Below are 26,434 nucleotides of genomic sequence, written 5' to 3'. Positions count from 1 at the left end.
ATAAAATTAAAAGATGGCAAATCATTATGTATAATTGCATGTTGTGACAAAAATGACGTACGGATAGACACACATAATTAATTTGGTTTCGCTGTCATAAAACTAGATATGTTTAAAAGAAATTGAGTTGTTCAACTGTCTGCATTCGGATCTGAACGAATTTGATAGTTTGCTATTGTGTTACTGAAATGTGTGTTACCTTAACTCAAAAATGATGTTCTATCCAAATAAATTATTACCATATTACAAACAATTAAAGCCGAAATGTTTCAATTAAAATTATGTATTTGTATTTCTTTTTGGAAATTTTTGCCATTTTATTCTTATTACATTATTTAAGTTTACATTTACTTGATTAAACATTTCGATTTGTTTTCATGTTCAAATTTGTTGGTTTTTTTTCTTCATTCATTTGAATTAAACATTAGCTCAATGGGTTTTTGGGTTTTTATTGTGGCTTACGCTAAATATCTTAGAAATCAATCTATTCATATAATATTAATATGGCTAACTTGTTTGAATCAGATTTGAATTGTGTATATATTGTATTTGTGTGTGTGTTTTTTTTGTTTCTGTAACACCATTATAACGTGAGTCATAAACAAAAAAGTTTCTTTTTAGTCGAATTTGATTTCAAGTCATCTATGTACAAAATCGATTTTAGAAAAAATAATGCCATCCAATTGTTGTCTATATTCAGAATGATATCAAGATATTTTGTTTGATGTGAAGTTACCATCTGTTGGAAAAGGAAAAATGTTGGAACCAATGCAAAATGCCAACAATCAACTCAATTCTCAAATTTAGACATCGTTTTTTTTTTCATAGCGAAAAATAGCTTAATGAAATCAATTACACATTGAGCAAAAAAAGAAAAATTTTCACGATTTGGGCGCCTCATATTATTTTTCGTATACAATTTTTAGGTAGATTGTGAAATTGTGTTCAAACCCCAGCAAAAATGTGACACACAAAAAAATCTGCTGGTGTTATCGATACAGTAGGACTCATATTTGTGGATTGGACGTATACTCTAGTGTTTTTTTTGTCTCTCTTTAATGTTCATATCTGTCTCCTTTTTTTCTCTCGAACTTTACGCGTTTAAGAAGATGCTCAAATTGACGTGATCGACAAATGAACTGATGGAACTCAAATCTTTTAGTAATGAGATGAGTTGCTCTCAGTCACGAGTATGTAAAAATGACCCAATTCACGAACGCAAACAGTCACACTGTCATGCGAATATATGCGGTCGATAGCCGTTTATACGAACCATTTCCATCGACGAAACATTTGAAGTGAAGCATGACTAATCATTTGATTTTTATTTTCATCGTTTACACCAAGGACGACCAATTTTATCGCATTTTTTTTACTGTTTTTCTTTTCTTTCTTTCTTCTATTCTCTCCTGAACTTACAATTATGTTTATTTCGTATTTTCTTTGGGATAGACAAGCATTTTTATTTACAACTTATAGCGTAATTATTACGTTTTTGATAATTCCAGAAAAATGTTTGATCATCACAAAATATCTAATAGATTCCGTGAGTTTTTACTAGAACAAAAATGATAAAACTGACACGTTTATAAATTTCAAATGCTCTCAGGTGATGGGTCATTTTCTGAGATGAAAAAAGAAAAATAATCATCAGTTTTTACTTTGTCAATCTATATTTATCTTCTGATACGAATGCCCCTAGAATAATTTAAAACTATGAACTCAAAAGTAATCATTTCTTTAAATAAATCACAAGGTTTTTATTTTGCAAAACTGTTCCATTAACATTCTAACATGAAAATCTATATCTATTCGGTTGTTCATCCAAATGGTGTCTTTTAACACAAATGGTGTTCTCAAATGGAATGTAGGAGTTAAATTTTCAAACATTCTTTCCAAAAATAAATAAAAGATAAATATTTTCTCACGTTATCAATCGAACAGTAAATAAAAACCCGGTTTTGTTCCTTTTTTTTGGATTCAATATTGGCCACATTTGTTTTGTCTGTTGCACACTGTATTTACAAATAGAAAATGACATTCAAGGAGAGATTTTTGTTTTGTTTTCACTATACGGATAGAAATATATGCAGATGCTATAATTTTGTGACAAATTCACATTGAGCGCGCCATTTAAATTTTGGATTCTATGATATTTATAATTTTTACTTATCGATCGAAATTAATTAATTTTATAGACACATTTTATTTCAGTTTTTGGAGAAAATGTTAATGTTTGTTGTGTTCGTAAAATGTCGATATTTATGTATAGAAAATGTGTATGTTAATTTTTTTAATTATAAATATTAATATTATATTCACTAAAATTTAAAAATCGTTTACAATTCTTTTTAAAATAAGTGATTCGCTGTGGTTGGTTTATTGAAACCGCCCAATGGATCAAGCAGGTAACCAGCCGAACTGCCGGCACTCAGTAACGATGAGAACGGTGATGATAGTGCGGCCGCTGAAAGTGCATGGTGATGGTGTTGATGATTTGATAGGCCGGTACCCAAACTGCTCTGTTTGCTATTATTGTTATTGAGTAATTGATGATGACTGTTGTTGCTGTTATTTTGCAATAACGTATTCGATCCGCCAGCCCATTTATTGTTATTCACATTCAAATCGTCGGATAATTTTCCTTTTAAGCGAAAGAGAACAAAACGAAAAAGAAACAAATCAGATTAAAAAAAAAGAAGAATAAACCAGTTCGACAAGTGATTCTTTTGCTTCAAAACGAAACAAATAACAAAAGAAAAATGATTTATTTCACTTTCAATATGTCGGAATCGAAACTTTTTTCCCATTCAGTGGTAAAAACAAAAAGTCCAGAAAAAAAACGACAGTAAAAAATGACAGAATTATGAGCAAGTGACTATGAATAGTTTTTTTTTGTTGTTCTTTCTGTTCTTCGACCAAAGGATAGTGACAAATCGTTTTCGTAAATTGTTTTAGCATTTCGCATATGGAGTTTATGAATGTATGTGATTTATGAAAGATGAAAAATCAAATTTGCCACTCGCTGGAAATGTGTTTTATGGCAGATTGGTTACTCGAATGTCCATCCTTCAAGTCGTTCGACAATATAATGAACTAGAAGTTGTACGAATTGTATTCGTAGATGTTTATTGATTTTCTATACATATGATGATGAAGAAAGGGAGTGAATCGAGAAAATAAAAGAAAAACAACAACATATAACTTTGTTGCCAACTAAAATCCAAGATGTGTTCCTAAATCATATGAATAGCAAAAAAGAGCAATAGAAAAGTGCTTTTGTTGAATCATAGAATAATATGTAATCATATCCACTTATCGTGAAAATAAATATCGATGAACGGGAACATGAGAGCAAATCGACTGGCTGTGTGTGTGTGTTTGTGTTAAAATACTTGGCAGGCCATTGCAAAGATGCTCTTTTTTGCTTCAAACAAGGCACTCCTCCTCGTTTATGCATTGCTCCATTGTTCGCGCAGCGATCTTCTATCATTTTTATATTATTCGTTTCGATGTTGTCCATTGTCGTATGTTATATTTACCGACATCTTAATACGATTTTATGATGCAGCACTGAATGACCGTTCGTCTTATATGAAAACAATAAGAAAACCAAACGGCATATTATTTATGATTTGTTCGCTTAAACTTATGATTTTTTTTATTATTTTGCCTCAACAATATTTATCGAGAGCATTGTGTGATTCATATTATGCTCGTATAAGACCATTTTGTGAGTCGATATTTGAATTTTTTTTTTCGTTTTGAAACGAGGTGGAGGAGGAGAACCACACCATTTTATTCTGCCATCGTTTAATAATCTACGTATTTTCCACATCAAAAATTGTTCAACGTGTATTTTGAGCATACAAAATCCTTGAATTTTCAGTCACAATGTATTCGCTTCGCGCATGCTGTTCGTTAAACTGTTTGCTGTTTTGATTCGGTTGGATAGCGTCTATAAACATTTATAATACGGAGAGAACGCAAGAGAGTTGGGGGGAGGGGGAGACGAATGAAGGAATAAAGTTCAAAACTACCGTCATTCGAATATACGATGATTTGCAGCAAATACACACACACACCGTTCACTTAGAGCAATGAAATGCGGCGCCCAAAAAGATTTTCAATACTTTGCAAAACATTTCTTATTGCACTTAATTTGGAAAATTGGCTTTTTGCTATTCATTTATTTGAATTAATGTCAAAATTGGTGTGGCGCACATTGTCACCATTTTCACTTTAATATCAATTTAAATTGAAGAAGATTTTCTTTCTCTCTCGCCAACAAAGCGATACGATATGCTAAGCAAACGACCGACCAAAAGAATACCGAAAAAAATGGTAAAAGAAAAAAGTAGGAGAGTCTAACAACAACAACAACACAAATCCAATGAAAATGGTTTCTATCCTCAATGAATGAGATATCATTTGCTGTGCAATTTCAATTTTTTGTTGGAATATTTTCGAGACTTCAACCATTTTTGTAGCGAATGATTGTGTATACGAATGCAGCACAATGCATTTAAAAGTGTAACCTCTTTTTTATTTTATTTTTGTATTCTATGTTATTTGTCTTGCATCTTTTTCATCCCGTTTGTGGCTTCGGCTCCACGCCAACATCCAACTACCAGTGAAGGAAAAAAAAAAAACAATATGAAACAGAAAAAAATGTACGAAGCAAAATAAGCTCCACGAATTTTTCTAATGGAAACACGTTCAATTTTATTCATTTTGGCATTTCAACGCGAGGGAAAAAATTGAATTGCAAAACAGTGAACGAAATTCCGTTATAAAAAATAACGAAGAGACTTTTTCATAAAAATGAGAGGAAAAATCGGAGAGAAAAAATCTAGGAAAAAATTGCTTATCAATTGTTTTTGTATCTAGATTTGTTTGCTCAACATATGCAAAGATTGACCTTATGAACAATCTTTTTTTGTGTGTGCGCTGGATTCTTGGTATATTGAAATCTTGTTGGAATCAAATGCTGCATTCAATGTTATTTATATTTGGTTATTCGTTCAATTTACGCTCAGACTTTTTACACACTTTGCTTTCATTTCACAACCTGATGTAACAAAACCAACAGAGAACTGAGAGAGTATGAGAAAGACACACACACACACAGAGAGAGCGAGAGAGAGAGATAGAGAGAGAGAGAGCGGTGCGAAATGAATTCAAATAACAATCGAGAGTGTGAGAGAGAAATGAGAGTAAGACACTCAATCATTTTTCTGATCATACGAATGTCCATAAATTTATGTTTCCATGTGTGGTGCATATGTTTGGGCGGAAAATTACTGTATGGAAATAACTTGGATTCAAAATATAAATTCAAATTAAGGAAAATTACTACACACAATTTCTCTCTCTCTGACACACACAAACACGCACACTTCGGGTTGTTCTTGTTTTTCTCAAAAAAAAAATGTAGGTCCGTTCAAATTAAAAATACGGCGAAACCTGTGCGCTACAAAATGGAGAGAGTTAATTTGTCATTTTAAGAGTCTACCCCGACCCAGATGATGTTTTGGATTCTTCTATGCAAATTGCGCAATGTTCCGAATGCTACAGATTAAAAAAAGTTTCAAGTCGAAGCGACACGGAATAATAATTTATTATCGATGCTGCATCTTTTGAGATATACTAACCATTTAAGGGTTTGATGTCACCGTTCGAATGATGAGATGAAGCACTTGAATTCGGCGTTGTCGAAACAGTGGAATTCGGTGAACCGGGCTTAATATCCTTTGGTGTTGTATTTCCAACGGATTTACCTTCGGATTTGATTGGTGAATCAGATGAGTTCGATACCTTTTGCTGTGCCAAACGTTCCTGTTTGCGAAATTTCGCCCGACGATTTTGGAACCACACCTATAAATAACAAATGAAAAAAAAGAAAATAATCAATTTTTAATAAAATTGATGAAGCAACGGTTCAAGCGGCGCCGTACAAATTCAATTCGCGCCACAAAAATTGTCATAAAAAATGTACATTATTAATTAGTATGGTACAAATATTTTCGATCATAAAAATAACAAGATTTTGTGTGTCGTTTTTCAAATCGTGTATGCTTCAATGAATTGGCTAACATAAGTCGTTTATTTGCATTGTCATGTTGTTATTTTGCATTGTGTTTATGAAGAAATAAAAAAAAATAACATGTATCAGTGTCGAGTTTATGTTTATCGAATTTCTTTCTGTCTGTCTAAATCACGCTGCGGCTTATTTTATTTCGTTCGATTCGCTTTGAATGCCGCAAAATCACTTAGACGACGCGATTCATTTTCACACAATCCAAAAATAAAACTATTCGTAATAATGCGGGGGAGACTTTGCGTACTGCTCTTCGTTCTTTCTATTTTAAACAGATATATTTTCAATTCAATTTTTCTCGGTTGTAAGCGGTGCGGATTTTTTCTTTGACTCTGCCGATTACACATTTTTGTCCAAAGTCGCACAAAAACATTATGGCATATACTATAATATCAAAGTGGCTCTTTTTCACGTATACACAGCAATTTTTTTTAACAACGACATTGGATGCTATTTTTAAGTATTTCTCAGTCAATATAAGAATCATTTCGAAATATGGCAGTTTGCAATTCCAAATCGCGAATGGCCACACTATAAGAGGAACCAATCTAAATTTAAACACGCTTCGCATTCAAGCAAGATGAAACAACAACTGAGCTATAATTCAAAATATGACCTTTTTTTTGCTTCTTTAGAATGAAAAAAAAAACGAAATGTGCAACAGCTGAGCTCAATTATCCAAATGAATTTTCCGATTTTTGACTGTTGAATGATTTTAACTTGAATCATCTCCAGATGATTTATTTTTATAGGTATTTTTCAATGTGCGCAGTCGACACACTTTATGGTTGCGATACTCGTGTGCGTATATGTTTTGTAAACATTATTCACACACTTATGGCACCGATTGAACTGTGAGCTGTGGTGTCCTTTTTTTAATGTAAAGCTAATTGAATATTTGAAGAAAAAATTGCTATTTAGTATTAATAATGGTTCGGAAAATAGAGACGATTGAATAACACTTTTGAGTGGTGTAAAAAGATTGATATCGTTTTATCGATCTAATGCGGTAATATTGTGTGTACAACAAAACCGGTTTTCAATTTTTAAGTGGATTTCCGAAAGGTGTGGGAGAATTCCAGGGCGCATGTAATCAACGAGAGAATTGTGTGCGTTTGAAATTGCGTGCACCAAAACAATTGTCAATATGAGAGCTCACCAGTCAAATGCGATAGTTATTTGAATCGCAGTGGCATTGATCATTGACAAACAAGCGAAAAGAATATACAAAGGGCGAACAAGGGAGAAATATAGAGCCGTCACAATACGAGAAAATTAAGCAACCTGTACATGGAACCAAAGAGGGATTCGTTCATTTACAAGATAAATACACCCCTGCGGAGATGTTTATTTATTTATTTTTCATGTCTTTTTTAGCTTTGGCACTTTCCACCATTGTGATTTTCTTTTCGCTCTCCGACAGTGCCTTGGCTTTACAGTTTTGTTTGTTATTCGAATTACTTCAAGCATTGTGTTTTTATTTGTATTTCTCTCTTTCGCTCTTCTTCATTCGCTTTTCTCCGATCCATGTAGACATCTTAATGTGAAACGAGGAGCGCACATGCTTTAATTTTCTGCTTGTACCAATCATCTTCAAATAATATTTAAATTGACAAACCATTGTCAACCACTTTTTCATTGCACGATTCTGAATTGAAACTTCGATTGATGACGTATTTCGTAGTCTCAACTAGTTTTCCCTTATAAAAGACCATTCGCGGTGATATGAGCACTGGGACAATTTCTTGCATTCGACAGTGCGTTTGTGTGTGTGACAAAATTTATCAAATAAAATCGGTCATCACTAGGTCATTTTAAATTTTTAATTTATTTACACGAATTTAAAAAAAAAATGATAATAAATTTTTCTTTCCATCGAAATGGTTCATTCGTTATTGGTGCAAAATTTACTGTGAAAACACAGTCATTGTCAGTGGTTCGATGATTAATAATATGCAAAATAAAATGTCTTGTTTAAGCTTATCATGAATTCAATATCGAACCATTTAACATTGAAGGTTTTCCAAAACTTTTCTTTCATTCAAATTTGTCTCTCCTGTTACTCTCTTTCTCTCCCCCTCATCGCATCATCAACAATGCTACTTCAATTCAGGCGCTTCATTTACAAATTTATTTCCGAGATATGAATATAAATATATACACGAAGAATGTGGCCAAAAGTTATAAAATTGTATGGAAAGCGTCGACGATAATTCCAAACAGAATTTAATCAATCATACAACGAAAAAAAAAATTGTTTGCGTATCAGCCGGAATTGCTTAGCTCAGTGCAAATGGTTATGAAAAATGGACATTTTTCACTGTCAAAGAGTTTTCTTATTGCCACACTCGTTTTTTGTTCGCAAAAACGATTGGCTGGCCGAATAAAAGCGCGTACACGCACGTGCATGACATCGGAGAGTGTGAGTTGTGCAAACAAAAATATGAATTCCATTGACCGTAAAAAGGGTTGATTAGCTTGTTGGGAAATCGAAGTAAATACTCGTAAGCAATAATGAAGCAAATCACCAGCCAAACAATAGAGACAAAAAAAAAGAGGAACGAAACGAAACCCACTCAGAATAATGCTATGAGCAAATGAGCTTGTAAAACTGCACACAGACCATTGGTAAATAAATAAGACTTGCTCTTGATATTCCAAATTCCACCACAGATACTCCAACGGAATAAAAATTTTCCAAATTTGCTCATCTCGGCAATTTAAATTCAAAACGATTTCTTGCGTGCGGCAAACACAAAAAAAATACCGATCCGAATCTTTTAATGTTTTTATTCCATGAAAAACCAGTCGGTGCTGCAATTGTAAATTTCAGTTTTTTTTTCTCGGTCTATTTTGACCAAAAATCTGTTAATCACATGATCATTTGCTGTTGTGTTTCTTTTCTGTTACTTCGAGTCGACATCCGAATGTTGAAAACAGTAAAACTACCGTACAATTGATTTTAGTTTGTAACAATGGCATTTGTTTTCGTTTCGACTTTCGACATTTTCAATTTGATTTACTGATATTTTAATCAAGAGTTGCTTTGCTTTATATAAATAAAGAATTTACCAAATTGAAAAGTTCTCATTTCTCAATGAGAGCCCCAATTTGTTGGCGAAGAGCGAGAAGAAGAGTTGCAAAAACTGATAAAAACCAATTGAATTTCAGTTTGGTTGAAATTTTTGGATTGAAATGCAGCTTGTGCAGTTGTGCACTTAAATTTGTGCAATGTTCTAACAATTCAGTGGCCCAATGTACACACCGACAAATCTAATTCTATATAGAGACTAAGTCAAATGAATGAATTAACTGATTTTATTTCATTTGGACCGAGTCATGTTCGTTTTCTTATAATTTGCTTTGTATTTATTTATGTATGTATGTATGTGCTGTGCATGGAATTTTATGTAGCGGGCGCAAAGCTTAATTTAACGGTATACTTTTGGTTTTCTATTTCAGCTTTTAATCACGTATTGGCCAAAAATCAGAGAAACCGAAAAAGATTTAACGATTCTCGGTTTGAATCGGCAAACATAATGAATAACCGTACGAAATCACAGCACACGTGCACAATAAGTGTAAAGGTAATGAACGTTGATGATTGTTATCATCGAGGCCAAAGACCAATTCTGCTAGCATTGGTAAATAAATTTCGGACCAAATAATGGATGGATAACACGAACACAGCATTCGTATCGGAATGTAGACTTGATCGACTTTTATTTTCTAATAAATTTCGTTGAAGTCACTTCCAAGCATACCCATGGGATAAACTTGCACTGAATATGGTTAAGATTCGGACTCTAAGTCGGTTTAAGATATTCGACGAAATGCATATGATGGTAAAATTTTGAATATTCAACTTGAAAATGGCTTCGAACATAGGCTTACAAATAATATCTAAAGTAAAATTAATTCAGCATGTCCAGAATATCTTAAATTTGTAGCCTGTCAAAGGCATGGTCACTTTAAAGTATCACACAGGTAATTAAATGTTGAATAAATGATGGAACATACTGTGCAAATACATGAGCAAATGATGAACATGTGTGTATGAAGCCAGTCAAGAAATGCATTATCTTAGCAGCCCACTGAAGCGCCCATTGTATTAAAGTGTTTCCAGTTGTTTGGTTCTATGACCCATCATTTTTAATGTTTATTTAATCAAATTATTCGATAATAAATTTAATTTCCATTCGAAGTTCGAGTAGTGCGCACACATTCATGACTTTTTAAGCAGAATTGTCATTTTTCAATGCCGATTGAAACATCAACAGAAATCAATGAAATTGAAATCGAGCACTTCACTGAAAACAAAAGAATATATATCCTGTGGCGACGAAAATTGGAAGGTTTTATATACTTGGCATTGTGAAGTGCAACGCAGTTATAATGCTACAAAACAGCAAACAAAAAAGTATCAACAACAAAGATTGGTCTGCCTATTGGCTGGTTGTATACAAACCAAATGGATGTGATAGCATAGCATCATCTCTATGCGCAGTTTAATGTACGCATAAAATATAAAAGTACATTCAACAACAACGTTGTACGAAAATGTGAAACCATATGAACACCATATGAGGTTTGTGTGTTAGTTAATAATATACTACTTGTTTAACAATTTAATTCAATTTACACGATTAATCACGAACAATAGAACGGAATAAGGATACAATCAATGCGTGCTAATGGATAGAAATACGACGTAGAGTACGAGATAGACAGAGATGGTAAAATTTTAGTAATATGAAATGAATCAGTCGATTTTGTATATTATGTCGGAGATTTTTGGTGGCGCAAATGTTACGCCAAAACTAGGAAAAATCAACAGAGAATAATTTTTCAAAGTTAATTGAAGTACCATGGAGGGTGAATCTATGTTTTCAGTGTTGTGTGTGTGTGCCATGGTTAAAAAATGTGCACAACTTGTACTGCACAAGCTACCCAACCGACTAAAGTATTCCACATTTTATTGGTGTTACGCGATCTCGTCATTTATAATTTTTAGCTCTTCAAATAAATGATGTAACATACTTGATCGATAAATCACTTGGCCGGTGTCGAAACCGATGTTTTGTCCACATTTTTTCATTCTATCTCATTTTTTTAGTATCACTTGGATTGACTTTTTTGATGGTAGTTGCCTTTGGGTTACTAGGTAAATGAAGAAAAAGAAAGTACTGCGTCTTTTTCTCTTTTTAATGCCGCTAAAAAAATTTAATAGCCTTGAAATAATAACAGGTTTTTTCATGTAGTTTTTTTTAAACCAGGATAAGGAGAAGTATTGATATGCAAAATTTCTATTCAATTTAGTTCCTATAACAATTGAAATTCTAATCAAATCTTTGTTATTTAAAAGCAATAAAATGTCATTTATCCCAAAAAATATGACTAAATAAACTGAAAATCATATAAAGTGATGTCAAATTCGAACTTTGTATCATATTCAACGCGAAATTATTCAATTGAGCATTAGATTAAGATATTTACAAAATGTTAATGTTGTGATGCGAAAATGTTTGCATATTAAGAATGAAAAAAAAGGAACTAAGACTTTCAATGATAAGAAATGCTAATAATTCAAAATAATAATTACCAAAAATGTATCGAAAATTATACGATAATGTTATGGATTTTAATTTGATGTCATGTGGTGTTTGTACACTTATTTTCCCAGCTCATCAATAATGATAATAATAATCTTTTGCATGATGCGAAAAAAAAACTGCACTTTACACTCTATTATTCAACTCAGATGCTAACATACATGCATACGTTCGTTAGTGTTTTATATTCGCACGTAGATACAAACGATAAATGTTTAAAATGGATTATTTGCATATGGAAAAAAGCATGTCCTGTGCCCATAAAGGCAAAGAACAAAAAGTTAGAAACGAGCACTTTAGTAATTAGTTTTTCATCATGAATGAAAATTACATCAAACATTTTTGGTGGATATTTTCGGTTTGGTATACGACTCTGTTCTGTTGTATAGACAATTTGGAAAATGCTGCTTCTATCGCTTATAAGGCGATGTGGATAAAAAAAGCCTCCATCCAAGTGAACTGTTTAGATAAGCGATAATTGTAGGCGTGCATGTGAGACAAACACACAGAGAAAATGGTGTCGTGTGTGCCATAATGGGGCATGTTTGTAATATAGATCCACACCGTTGGAGCTACAGAAGAACATTCATTTTGGAGACGAACCACCATTACCAATCTCTTTTTTTTTCTCGATTTATTTACCATGGAACATTTTGATAAAAGTGTGAATATACATCTAGATCTTTGCATTGATAATGAAAAGAATCATTTTTTTTAGATATGTGTCTCGCCATACAGTTTTTCGTTAAGTTCGTACATTGATGACTTTCAATTCGAAAATCGCAAAAATCATCAAACAATTTCAGGGGTTTCATTTTGTGTCTTTAGCATGGTGCTTTCAAGCATAAAACCAATCCAGTCTATCCATTGAATACATGATTAAGAAGAGAAAGTGTGTGTGTGAGAGAGAGAGAAGAGAAGGAGAGCACGAATTGAGGTCCATTGCAAACAAGAGTGTTAGATTTAATGGCAGCAGCCGAATGGTGAATCCAACGAACTGGATTAAGTACTCATATTGCTGTGACGACGATGCACACATACATTCATTCGACACATGGGCACAGCCACAGATACTGTCATACCAAAACAAAACGGCGATATTTATTTTGTCCATTAGCCATTTTTATGCCTTTTTTTCTCTTTTTGGATGCTCTTGCCTGTTTGAAGTTGCTGAATATAGTGAACAAAAAGCGAGACACTTCATTCTTCATACAGTTCCCCTTTCAGCGTCCGCACATTGGACTGTGTTTGGATGGTCGCTTCTTAAATTGATACACTTCTATTGTTAATACACGACTTTTGTCATCACACCAAAATAATACGAGAAACGTAAAAATTTTGTGATTTAGAGAAAATTTGCTTGAACTGTGTACGGCAATATATTGTTGGATCAACTTCCAAAGACACAGTGTCACCGCATTCGGTGACTCCTTTGGCATTCACTGGTTTTTCAAATCGTTGGCATTGGATTGTGTAAAAACCAAATAGAATTGCACAAAAACCATCAGCCAAAGTAAAAGAAGATGTACAAATGAATGTTACAGTAATGGTGTGTGCATAACCAGAGATTCGTCATGGGCGATTTATTTTTCTAACTGCGAATCACATTTTGATGTGACAGTGGTGTTTTTCGAGTCGGTTTTGTTTGCATCATTGTGGGTGCTACAAACAAAACAAAGCATTAGTTCAAAATCAGATTGACATATTTATTTTGTGTGTGTTTTTTGTTTTTGGTTTTGGCATTCAACATCACACCTCCCCAACGCTAAGACTGTGCAACCAAAGTGTAACAAGAAATGGCACTGGCCACTTGTGACATTTGACACAAACATTTGTAGACAGGAACGAAGAAAAAAAATATTTATAATGGCATGAGCTGTACCAACGTTATTCATTTAAATTGTAGCTCGAGAGATCACCGCCTTTTTTCCAACGTCGTTTAAAAAAGAATTCACGCGACAAAAATCAATATCTTTCAAAAGCGAAATTAAAAAATAAATTAAAAATACGGTTTGGTTTTCCGTTGAAAAATGATCTTTCTAATCTGTAGACATGAAAAAAAAAATGAATGATGAAAGTTATACAGTTGCAACAATTTGCTGATGACCGAACACAGAACGAAACATTTTATTTAACAAATGATTTCACTTTTCGTGTGCATTTGTGAAAAAAACAAAACAAAACAAAACAAAACAAGAAAAAAACTTCCACGACTAAAAGTGTCATTAATGAATTTTTCTTTGAATTACTTTTTTTCTGTTCGTTGCAATTTATCTAATCGATGGGGATGTGTGAATGAGTTCCATGTGCTAAGAACAAATGAGAAAATCATCGGTGCATTCGCGCGAACATTAAATCTTGTGGAAGTGAAATGTACAAACACATGGCGAAAAAAAATCTATATACAAACGATGCGACAGCAATATTTTTATGAAGTCATCATCAACATAGTCGGCGTTTTCGATGTAACAACTAGTATCGGAGTCTATTAAATAGAGACCATTCGGTTTATAGTTGTGTTTTACGCTCACTAAAGAATCATTACTGTTCCTGTTGTATATTATCGAAAAGAGGGAGAGGGTTTGTTAGCAGCATTTGGTCTACATCAAAAATCAAACGAGAAGACAGAATAAGCGATAGTCAACAGCAACAACATAAGGGAACAACAACAACCAAACTGGGTACCATTTAAATCGAATGCTAAAATTTAGCACCGGTTTAGGTATCAGCACGTGAATACAACCACATCGCATAGAAAAGCATTTGTGCAAACAAGCAGCAATGCATATAAAGCGATGACAAAACACTATTGATATTGTCGCCTTAGAATGCATTGAGTGTAAACGCTTTACAACCTTTTGACAGCTTATAATTTATTAGCTAAGTAGCGTTTTCATTGAGCGGAACCGAAATTACAGGCAGAAAACGAGAAGAATAAAAATTGTCGATTGAATACTGTGTCAATGTTATGAATATATAAAAAGAGTGATGAATTCAGTAGGTTGTGTGTATGTTTGATGCGGTTTTGAACTAACAAGGGTGAGATATTGAGACTGTGCGTACCAAAGAATATAACGTACAACACTTTGCATAGAATGCACGAAGCATGCAACGAAAGAAGAATAGTTAATAGAGATATTTGCACATATGTGGTGTCAAAAAAAGAGAGAATAAATAAATAAAATAAATAAACATAAAATGCCGTAAAAACAAAAACAACAAATGGCAAAAGATAGGCAACAAAGCATTTTCTCTCTAATCAGACTCAGTGAATGCACACGATGCCAATTGAATTGTATTTAAAAATTTATGATGTGTTAAACGGTAGCACTTGCAATCAGCTTAATCATAATCCACACACATACACAGAGAGAAAGAGAGAGAGAGAGAGAGAGAGAGAGAGAGAGAGAGTATCCAAATAAATGCCGACGTTAAAATAATGTTCGAGTGAGGCGCGCGTCTGTATGTACAAAATGTGATGCTGTATGACACCCTACATATTATATAGAGGAACAATGACACATTCGACTCGGCAGTGTCGCAGCGGCAAATATTGTCGGAATTACTTAAATAAATAGCGTTTCAAAGGCACTGTATATTTGGACACGGATGATGGTGACGACAACAATAACATCAACAACAACAGCAACAATAAAACAACCAGCCAAACTGAGCGCAAGAAATCAAACAAATGGCATTAAATACAATTTTCATTTTCATTTGGACATTTTTCGCCTCTTTTCTAGATCTCCAGCTAATAATCAAATGGCCATAAATGAATCAAAGCGGAAACTTGGTTAGTTCATTTTGTTTGAAAGTATCATTTTTAGAATTAAATTAGGGCCCGAAAATGTCATGCTCTTTCAACTTTTATTTACAAAAATACTTTGAATAATTAGAAACCGTAAACATTTCTTGAACGCTCTCACCAACATTCATTCTTTTTTGTTCATTCGTTTTTGTAATTGTTTAAGTTTGTTTGCAAATTAAATTCGATGTTATATTAGTTTTCTTGGGCGTTGAGGTTAACGTACGACTTATGTACTCACATTTATGTTGGCTAAATTTCGAAAGTACAAAAAAAAATACGATGAAAATGGTGTTGCAAATTGATTTCACATCGATCAAATTCATTGAGAGATAAAAACAGGCGTGAAAAATTGATTTATTGCATCCAAGAACATAGGCCAACCCGTTCGAACAATTGGCGCCTTTTGAAAGGCGCACGCATCATTTCTGCGCCTTTTAATGAAATGACGAGAAAAAGAATAAGCAACACATCGTATGACTCGTATTTCATTCGATTTTTCTTATGCTAAAATGCTAAGACCATACTTCTTCTTCGTTTGAATCTCCATTGTGCTGCGAAGATCCGCACAAAGAGGAACAAAAAATACCAAAAATGTAACGAATCTGCGCCTACTATGCTGTTTTTCGTACACGCTGTTTATATACGAATCATACGATGTGCTCGTTTATCCTTTTTCTCGTCATTTCATTAAAAGGCGCAGAAATGGTGCGTGCGCCTTTCAAAAGGCGCCGATTGTTCGAACGGGAATGAACAAAAAACAAAACGCACACAATGAATTAAAGAAAAATAAACGACGAGGTGACAAATAGTGCAGACGATATCAATTTGATTCGCCATATCAGTCGATTACTTTAAAACTGGCATCATGTTGTTGTACACAAATTGATCATTGTTTGTTCTGCTGGAAGCACATTTTGTCTGTTTGATTGACTTTCGGTCGCACGAATTTTTTTACAGCAAGCCAACGCTTTATGACACTATTGTCATAATGACATGGTATGTAATTCAAGCACCACTCAGGTCACGTGGCTTATTTTGTTTCTCATAAAATACGCCCTCTTCAAGTGTATACAATGCATTTGCTTGTCACGGGAACCAATTTCAATTGGATGACAAGAATTTAGATAGTATTAAACCGATTTTGTGGAAATGATCCGATAATTATATGATTTGAAGTGCCACAAATTAGTTTGGAATGTACCATGGGGCAAAACAATCTCAAGCATTTTTTTAACCAATTTATCCATATTTCAAATATTGTTTGTCGAAAATCCCTTAATTTTTCAGTAAAAAAAAAACAGGAATGTAATCGGTTGCTCTTGGGCACGATTATATGGTTCATATTCAAATTGAATAATTCAATGACATTTAAAAATTGATGTTCTTCTGATTTATAATAATAAATTGGACTAATTTGCCACGTACTTTTTCTTTCATTGTTTTTCAATTGAATCAATGAGTTAAGAAAACATTCATTGAGATTTGATGACATTCATGTCATGTAGTTTTAACTCTAACTAGAAATAATAAATTTAAAAAAAATATCGAGCGAATCCGAGTTCGTTCGATTGAAGAACATTTTTAGCAAAAAAAAAAATCTATAGATTTCGCTTGTAATGAATACTAAAGAAATAATAATATCATAATCAAAATGTATTTGAATAGTTTGAATGATAAATGATATTAGTGGAAGTGGTTGAATTTTATCATTGAACTTATGCAAAAATAATGTACAAATATTTGCAGTGTGTTTTCGCGTGTCAGTGTGCATCCGCATTTGGTGGTATGAATTTAAAGGAATGTTATCTAGCAAAACACGTTTTATTTACTTATTTCATCTAATATTTAATATGCTGTTCTGAATGCGTTGCGTGCTTCTTGCGGTTGACTGCTTAGCTCTTTGCGTTTCGATTCGTGCCATTTTTATCATAATCTCCATGGTGTTTTTGAATGCATGTATTTGTTAGTGAAATCGTATCGTACAAGCGATCAACAATTATTTACGGATGATAAGCGAACGATGAACGCTTATAGAATTTATGCAAAGTTAAAAAGAAATAATTCTATGCCGGTATTCCAAAAAAAAAAAAAACAAATCCATTGGAATGATGCATCATAGAAACTAGAGTGAAAATCTGGCGGTTTCAACGAGAAAAACAGTCTATGCGAACTGTGTAGATTCATGTGATAAAAATCCGGCACTATTTCATCTTCCATTAAATCTAACTAGTTGCATGTCGTTCTAGCAAGTAGAAATTTGGCATAAATCAATTCTTATGTATAACATACCTGAGTTACGAGACAAGAAAAAACAATTTACTTGAAGCTTGTATATAACATACCTGAACGCTGAAAAAAAAATAAAATGTTTCATTAGTATTTGATATTAGTAAATATTTCAAAATTCAATTGAAACCTTTAAAATTGTATATAGTTTTAAAAAAAACTATTGTATATAGTTTTTATGAAATTAATAAATAATTACCGTGCTTCGGTTAAATCAATTTTCATGGCAATTTCTTCACGTGTATAAATATCCGGATAGTGAGTTTCTTGGAAAGCGCGCTCCAGCTCCTTCAATTGGGCCGATGTAAATGTGGTACGAATGCGTCGTTGTTTCCGTTTTTCACTTAATACCGATTCGTGACTGGAATACACTTTATAAGGAAGACCGGCTGCAAAATATAAAATCAAGTTAGAAAAACAACTTTCACATGTGAAGAGGGAAGAAGCAACAACAAAAAAAAGTAAAAACGTATTAGCCAAAACTAAAACTGACATTAACTAAACGATAACGATGAATCAAATTTATTTTCGGCAACGGAGGCTATCAAACCCATTAGTTTGGTCAATAAAAGTAAACGATACATCGAAATAAAATAAAATGCATGGAATTAAAAAAGGATCCATCCACCCATTTCATATGGAGACGAGGCAATTGCTTGTTGTGAAGGTAACATTTTGTTAATTCACAATTGGTTTTACATTCGCCTATCAATTTATGCATTTTCCTTGGAAAAATCGAACACGAATGAAATTCAATCGAATTAACATTTTGAGATTATCTCTTGTTCTCCATCCAATCCAAAATGCACAGTTAAAAATGATTTGTCAATTGAATTACGAACCGGTTTTCGGTGTACAATTTCTTTGACAGGCAAAGACAAACGATTTGTGAAATTAATCGCATTATTTATCTAAAGCGTTAAATCTAAAGGCCAGGTAGATGCAGTTTAAATCATCGTGCATGTGTGTCTTTTCCAGCTCTGACAGATAGTTGACCGTTATTCAATTAGTGAGAAATCAGTGGCATACAAAACATCTTTTTCCATGGTTCCATCATGAATAAATAAAACGACTAAAATTCAATGTATTTGTTATGCCCACAAATAAAAGAACCGGAGAGTATCTTTCGTTTTGCCATTTTCCGAATAGATTTCAATTAAAACAAAAACCAAAGTGACCATTTTCGTTGTCCAATAACGTTTACAGATTCACGTGAAATGCTTCCGATGCCATTTGAAAATTAAAAGTTCATCAATCTAATCCGTTATATTCATAGCCATTTGATTATCTATTTGAATTGGACCATTTCATTCAATTGTTTTATTCTTACGTTTTCGATCCCAAATGTGTACAAAAACCGTACGGAACTAGATAAAATTTAGATCACAAAAGGTACAGAGCAAAGAAAAGAAAAAAAAATTTCAAGCAAAAAGCTTGGCACTCCTTTTCGGCTTGTCCAAAGAAAGAAAAGTAATTATATTTGATCCAAAGCCCTAAGGTATCGGCAACAACGTTTCTAAATGCTAAAACCATGAAGTACGAATATGACTGGAAAATGCGATGTAATGCAGACAAAAACTTGATAGCAACAGATCTTCTGCGCGCAACCATTTCGCCCAGAATAAGATGAACATGAAGAAGAGAAACGAAGAAGGGAAAAGTGGAAAAAATAAATAAACGTAAATGAAATAAAATAAAATAAAATGTCGAGACGCCATTTCTAAGACAGTTTTATCGTCGTCATTGTTGTTTTGCTTTGCGCTCAATTCAACCGGATGGGCTTGCTTTTATATCATTCACGCTCCTGTTTCGTCTTCCCTCCATCTAGAGAGGATATTTTGTGTAGGTGAATATGTATATACAAAAGAACTCATACACAAACGAAGACACACACATGGTGCGAGCGCAATGCGTGTGCATGGAGTTGGAACCTTGACTTGGTGCGCTGGTGCGATACAATCAAAACACGCAATTGGTTCCATAGAAGTTTGCATTGTTTTGCACAGAGAGAATCGACACTGTCATTTTTGGGCTATATCTCAGTATGCGTAAATTAAGCATTATATAGCATTTATATACGCGCATCGACTGCAGATTGATACTAATTTTTGCAGATTTTTACACACATTTTATGGCACAACCTGAAAAGATTCATTTTAACCGTATATGCTAATCGATAATTTAAATGTGCATCATTTTACAAACTAATTGAATAAAGCTCCGTCTAAAATTACCATATTCATTTTTTTGCTAATTATTATCATGTAAATATACTATTAAGAGATGAATTCTTTTTTCGATTGAAATTTCCGAATTCTCTGAGGAATAAAAGTTTGTTTTGTTTGCAGTCTTAATATAAGTCCACGTTATTTTTATTTTATTTTATTTTTTGAAAGAAAACAATGTTTATTCTTTTTTAATGTTTTGCTGTCCAATTTCTATGTTCATTCATCATGTAAGAGACCAATCAATCGTCTTGGCAGAACTTTTTTTTCTTATATCCTGGTTATAATTCTTGTATGCTATGTATGGATTGTATATGATAACCGTTACTCGCTTAAGTTTATAATCAAATAAATTAATGTAAGCACATCATTTTGAACACACATTTATGTATTTTGTACGTTGTGCACGATATATCGAACATACAATTTGGCATTTCGGAGCAACAAAATAAAAATTTATATATGAAAGAAAGAAACCTGCCCGTACTATGAACATAAACAAGATGTTTACAGATTTGCTTGTGTGTTCGCCTTCAAACTTGCGAATACGCATTTTGTACGATATTCTGTCTGTGATAACGATAACAGTTACCGGAATGGAAAAATGGTGAATGTACAAAGCAAGAATCGGTGGCTTATATCAGGCATAGGCGCTTATTTGTATACATAGAAAATGAGAGACGGAATGAACAACAAGCACATGAATATAAATAAATAAACAAAATGACACTGGATGAAGACATTCGTGTTTTTCGGCTCGATTTTATCGATCCATCATCCACAGGAGGGAAAATCGAAAAACCATTTTTTTTGTTCCTTGTCTTTATTATCCGGGAATTTTTTTTTGAACAGAAACTGTGTGAACAATCGATGATGATTAAATTTGTCGGTCTGACAAAAGCTCAATCAAAAAAACAGGTGACACTTTGGAATAGAATGAATGAAGTTTCAAAAAAATAACTTTAACGAATATATTTTAATCGAATTAAGCATTGACCAATATAAAATATAGTTCAAAAACCAAGATAAAATCTAAATTAGGTAATAAAATGCTGTTGTCAATGCGAATTAGATTTACAATGCACTAAATACACACACAAAATTGAATTTTCACATTCTACTCATATAATGCATATGGAATAATGTGTGGTCTACGTTGCGGCCAAAAAGGCCCCATAATTTGCAAAACCGTCACCATGCATCGAGTAATGTGATTCGTACACAACATTATTACTTAAGACATCAGTGGTTTATCGGTAACTATGAATACACTACGAATACACAGCCATTCGGGTGATTATTACATTACACATTTGTATACTGTGTGGCATTATTGTTGCGCATACGAAAATCATTGTGCATAAAACTAACGGGCGCTGTATCAGCATTTTGAATTATTAATCAGTATATCATAGACAGAAAATTATTACGATTATGCTCTGTTCAACACAACTGACTAAATATTGTTTAGGATTTTGTGACCATTTTCTCGAGGAAGTTCGACAATTTGCTTTTGCCATAGATCTATTATTATCAAGAAGATATGCAGTCGATGAAAATGAGACAACAGAGAACAAGAGCCACTGTGGCAAACCTCCATTAAGAATGAATTCAAAATTACCTCACACAAACACAAACACCCATGTACATATTCGTAATTTAGATTTTGGCGTGAATTGCCTAGACAATGGAAATTGAATTGAATTTCGCCTTAAATTATACAACACTATACGTTCAAATTTGTAGCTTTCAATGAAAAAAACGATACATTTTCAGCTTTCACTACACTTTTACATTTTCCAAGAATATATCTGTTGACAATTTCCTTATATTCAGCGGAATATTGAAAAATATGTTTCGATAAATTGCTAAAAAATGGTGAAGAAAACAAAATCAGTCATTACATGAATTATGAATAACAAAAAAAAATTACAAGAAATAAAATGAATAAATGTGTAATGGAAAAAGTTGTCTTTGTTGAATAGATTTTTTGAATTATTAGCTTCGAAACTGAGAAAAAGTATAATTCATTTTGAAGTGTAAAATAATTTTGCCAATTGGGGAAAATGATTTATTATGGACGAATTTTCTTTGTGGGAAGTTTTCCAACAACGTTTTTTTTCCTCTCTTTCACACTCTCCGTATCAAACGATTTATTCAATGTAAATTTATACTCTGCCACATTGAGTTCATTGTTCAACCAAAAAGCACTCAGAATTTCAATGGTTTTTTCCATCTTCTTCCACAGAATGTTTTAAGCAGTTTTTTTTTAACCACAAAAAGGCATTCATTTTCATTTTTGTCAAATATTGAACTAGTTCTCTTACCATTACATTTAAAATTTGATATTGGAATTGAAAATTAAGCAAACTACTTGACTCAATGCCATAGATAGATTATCTATTATCGATGAATGTATAAAAGAATGCAATTTGATTGCGAAAAATGAAATGTTCTGTATTTCGTCTTTGGATCGTGTTGAAAATATTTACACAAGTATGTAGGTGCTATTTGCTCGTTTTGAGCATTGAAAAGGATCAAAATTAAAATAGATGTGCTTTACAATCATCTAAGGGAAAGCAATATTTGGTGAAAATTGTCGGTAATTTACGCTATTTGTTCAAAAGACAATTTTTTTTATGTTTTCAAATGCATTTCACAAAACATTGTATATTTGAGTGATGATATGTGTTTTTCTCCTCGAGAAAATGTGCGATATCAAGTAACAAATTGACACAAAAACTTGCTTGCAATGTCGACGATGGGCGAAAAACACAAAAAAAAAGAACATGGAGCAGAAAAAAAGTAAAAATGTAAAATGAAAATAATATTTTTATGACCTTTTTACTACTTCACTTTAGTTTATGACTGTTCATTTTTCAAATGCGCAAAATTTAATGCCACCAACGGCATTTCGTCTTACTTTTTGTTGTAAATTTGTTACAAAGAAAAATGTCTGAAGATTTTCAAAAGTGGCTAGAGATCCATTACATTTTGCGCCATTGTTTCTTTATTTTTATTTGTGTGTGTATGTGTGTGTGTGTTTGTGTCTCAGGGAGCATGGCTGGTGACTATTTACGTGTAGTTAGGCAATAGCACGCAACATTCGAAATCATATGCTGTTTGATTTTAAATTGCGTAAAATACACATATCCTCCCCGTATCCATGGCTGAATATGAATAAATTCTTTTTATGTCTCTCATATTTATTTTTATCTTTATTTCGCGCTACTTTTATCAATATATACTCTATAGTAAGCTCGACGTTTGCCCTATCATCCGATTCCATACATTTTGCATTCTCGTTCATTCTATTCCGATGAGCTTAGCAAGACAATAAAATATTGTAACGTCTCTGTGTTTCTCATTTGCTTATATTTTGTTTTGCAAATTTGCACATTTGCTTACAAACGTCTTAAAATCCCTTGTTTCGCCTTTCAATTTTTCGGCCAACGTCGTTTTTTATTGTGTTGCCATTTTTCGTTTCATTTTTCTTACATATATCAAATGGGTGCCGTTTTTACGAGAAATGGGGATACACAAATGAATGTAAATTCGTCTAAACTACAGCATCGGCGAAATGTGAACAAGAAATGGTAAATAGTATCAACACAAAAATATTGCTTAAATTGTTGAAAGTAATATAATGTAGACAGCAACAACAGCATCAATTGCTTGTAGCAAGAACAACATGCATGTACGTGTCACATAGCAGCAGCAGCCCAGAGAAAAGAAAAGAAATGAAAAACTCTTGGAAAAATGAAGCATGGAACATTAATATTCCGAAATTGTCGGGAATATTCTTACACAATCTCTAGTGTGTATGACGCGGTTCGCTAGGCATTCCACGTATTTTGCAGTTATGCTCTCTCTCTCTTCTTTTTTTGTTTTCTGTATATGAGTGCGCGCGTGTTGTTTTGTTTTATTTGGCGTATGTAGTTTATATTTTGTGTACACCATTCGTAGCAAAGAGTATATACGAAGAAGGAGATCATTTATAAGAAAGAGAGTCCCTTTCACATGTACAAACACAAGCAGTCTCCAGTAAACGAGCACGGCGAAAGGAAAATGACGCGGACAAAAGCATCTTCATATAAAACAATTCATGAATATTAGAATTTAAACTATTTTCGCGTATATATTTGAACTTGAAAACAACCATGTTCACGTACACTCCATGCAAAAAGTGAACCTACATTTTCATCTATCATATGAAGAAAAAAAATCGAAGTTGAATCTAATATATGCATTCAACATAATTGACATTTTAATTATTGAAAAATCGATGCAATTTTAAAGATATTACATACTTTGCTTCAATTAACATTTTAAATAACAATTTGATTCAGTTCAAACATTTTTCGTTTCACATAATCACAATGGAAAAAAACTTCAACCTTTTTTTTGGCATTTACCACCGTTAACCATGCATAGTCTTGCACACTTTGCACAATTATCGATGTATTGGAACAAAGATTTTGACTGTTTCAATGCATATGTTTTATGCCACGTGCTAATTCCTCCTGATTCAAAATTGGCTGCGAAAGAAATGCGAAGATGACGAATCTTGTGCGCTGTGCTAATGATCTCACAACCAATTACGCGCCATTTCTTTTCTCCATTACCAAACATAACTACCCTAATTCTTAAACACTTCAAATTATCGTTAATTTTTATAACCGAATTTTCAACGTTTCATTGCAAAACATTATACTCTTCAGCAAAAATTTAAATTACCTTCATCGTCATCATAGCCCAATAGAATATGGAAAAATGTTCTTTTCAAGAAAATCTCTTTGAACTACGAATAATTTTCTTTTACTATGATGAAAATTACAAAAAAAAAAACGATCAACGATTTAACAGAATTAAAATCCACACAATGTATTTAAACATTTTCAACTATTTTCATATTTCAGGTCAGCCAACTGCCATTTGTGTGGTGAAGCTGCAAAAGAACGATGTAATAGCAGCTGGCTGAGCCAAAATATTTGGCCGAAAATATCTCAATACATTGTCAATGGAAAACTTATTTCATAAAATATTAATATTTTCGTATTATTCTTTGGATGTTTTCAATCATTGAACATAAAATGTGAATCTAACTGCAAGCCAACATTTAACATACATATTTGAGTGAAGAATCTAAACAACCCGTCGGTATGGTGGTTCGATCTAATTCGATATGAATAACTCAATTTTCGTTGATGATATAAAAACAATAATAATTGAATTTGCATTTGATGTGTTCTATGCCATGCAATTGTAAAAAAAATAAGTAAATGGTAAAGTTGAAAATGTAAAAAACTGTGCTCTTGGGTGAAAAACTTACACTGCATGCCCATTGATGTCGAAAACATTGATGTCCGATGAACATCTTGATGATGATTTCGCGCTCCAATCACCGAACATTGTGAACCAGGACCAGGATGATGTAAAGTGCCCATTGCAGCCGACACTGCACTTCCATGTCCAACTCCCGAACCAACTGGATTATAGCTACGTGCCATTGATGCTGCAGCGGCCGTGTATCGATATGCCTGTGACATTTGGCTACAAGACGTTAGATCACCATACGTACAAGGCATATTCGACATTGGATCAATGCCATTTTGTAAACAATTTGTGTCGAACGAGGCAGCCGCCTGATTTAAATATGTATAATCCATGATGACTCTTTTCTAAACGAACACAATCCAATTCTTGATTTTATTTTAAATGTCGATGTGTTCAGTTCGATCAAGATGTTTTTTAAAGAAAAGATTAAAAATCCGCACACAATTGTTAAATCGAGAACTTTCACTCGGTCAATTAAATCTCAGTAGAGGCACCACAAAAGTGTGTGCCGTTCTGGTGTTGTAAAATGTTCAATTTTTTGAAGATTTGATTCGTTAAAAATGTCTTCGACTGAATCAATTATAGGCGACTATTTAATTAAAATCACTTCATATTTGTCTCTATCAGTGTCACAAATGTTTGCTTTGATATTTTTTCAATTCAAGCAATTGACGCTTAAAATCAATTTTTGTGTGTCATTAATACGAAATCACTAGTCGAAAATTCACTGTTCAAATTTCAAAATGATCAATTCTATTTTTTTAGGTTTGAGTAGGGAAAGCGTTGAGAATTTCTTTGAAATTATTCCCGATTCACAAAAATCACAAATATTTTAGTCCACAATGGTTACACAGATTCTTGCACACATTTTCTATGATTCTCTGTCAATATATTTAGTCACCAAAGTCACTTCAATTGCTTCACAAAATGAAAGATCTCCGTAAATGCAATTTGTTTTGATTGAATTGTTAGGAAATATTAATGTTTTCTTTGTGAGTAAATGAAAATCTTTTACATTTCTTGAAATATTTATCATATACAATTAAAGCAATGAACGAATCAA

General features: G+C 32.9%; 1 protein-coding gene across 1 annotated transcript; it reads right to left on the bottom strand.

Annotated features, from left to right (window-relative positions):
* Positions 1-392: 392 nt before the first annotated feature.
* On the bottom strand, positions 393-26,317 carry LOC116352365 (paired mesoderm homeobox protein 2B-like). The gene is made up of 5 exons (XM_031784903.1): positions 25,367-26,317; positions 18,009-18,198; positions 17,866-17,872; positions 5,655-5,877; positions 393-2,644 (listed from the first exon to the last, which is right to left on the bottom strand). Exons 1-5 carry the CDS (start codon positions 25,701-25,703, stop codon positions 2,352-2,354), a joined length of 1,050 nt encoding a protein of 349 aa, XP_031640763.1. The 5' UTR covers positions 25,704-26,317; the 3' UTR covers positions 393-2,351.
* Positions 26,318-26,434: the final 117 nt, after the last annotated feature.

This window comes from Contarinia nasturtii, unplaced genomic scaffold (assembly GCF_009176525.2).
Source record: "Contarinia nasturtii isolate CC-2019 unplaced genomic scaffold, AAFC_CNas_1.1 Cnas_scaffold_187, whole genome shotgun sequence".
Lineage (NCBI taxonomy): Eukaryota > Metazoa > Arthropoda > Insecta > Diptera > Cecidomyiidae > Contarinia > Contarinia nasturtii.
The sequence above is the reverse complement of the archived record's forward strand: the minus strand, read 5'-3'. Positions and strand labels throughout refer to the sequence as shown.

Coding starts and splice junctions, on each gene's coding strand:
- LOC116352365 (XM_031784903.1), bottom strand. CDS start 25,703: ATGGATTATACATATTTAAATCAGGCGGCTGCCTCGTTCGACACAAAT. Junction 18,199..25,366: donor GACATCAATGGGCATGCAGT/GTAAGTTTTTCA, acceptor TATATTTTGCAG/CCGGTCTTCCTTATAAAGTG. Junction 2,645..5,654: donor TGACATCAAACCCTTAAATG/GTTAGTATATCT, acceptor TTCGCTTAAAAG/GAAAATTATCCGACGATTTG.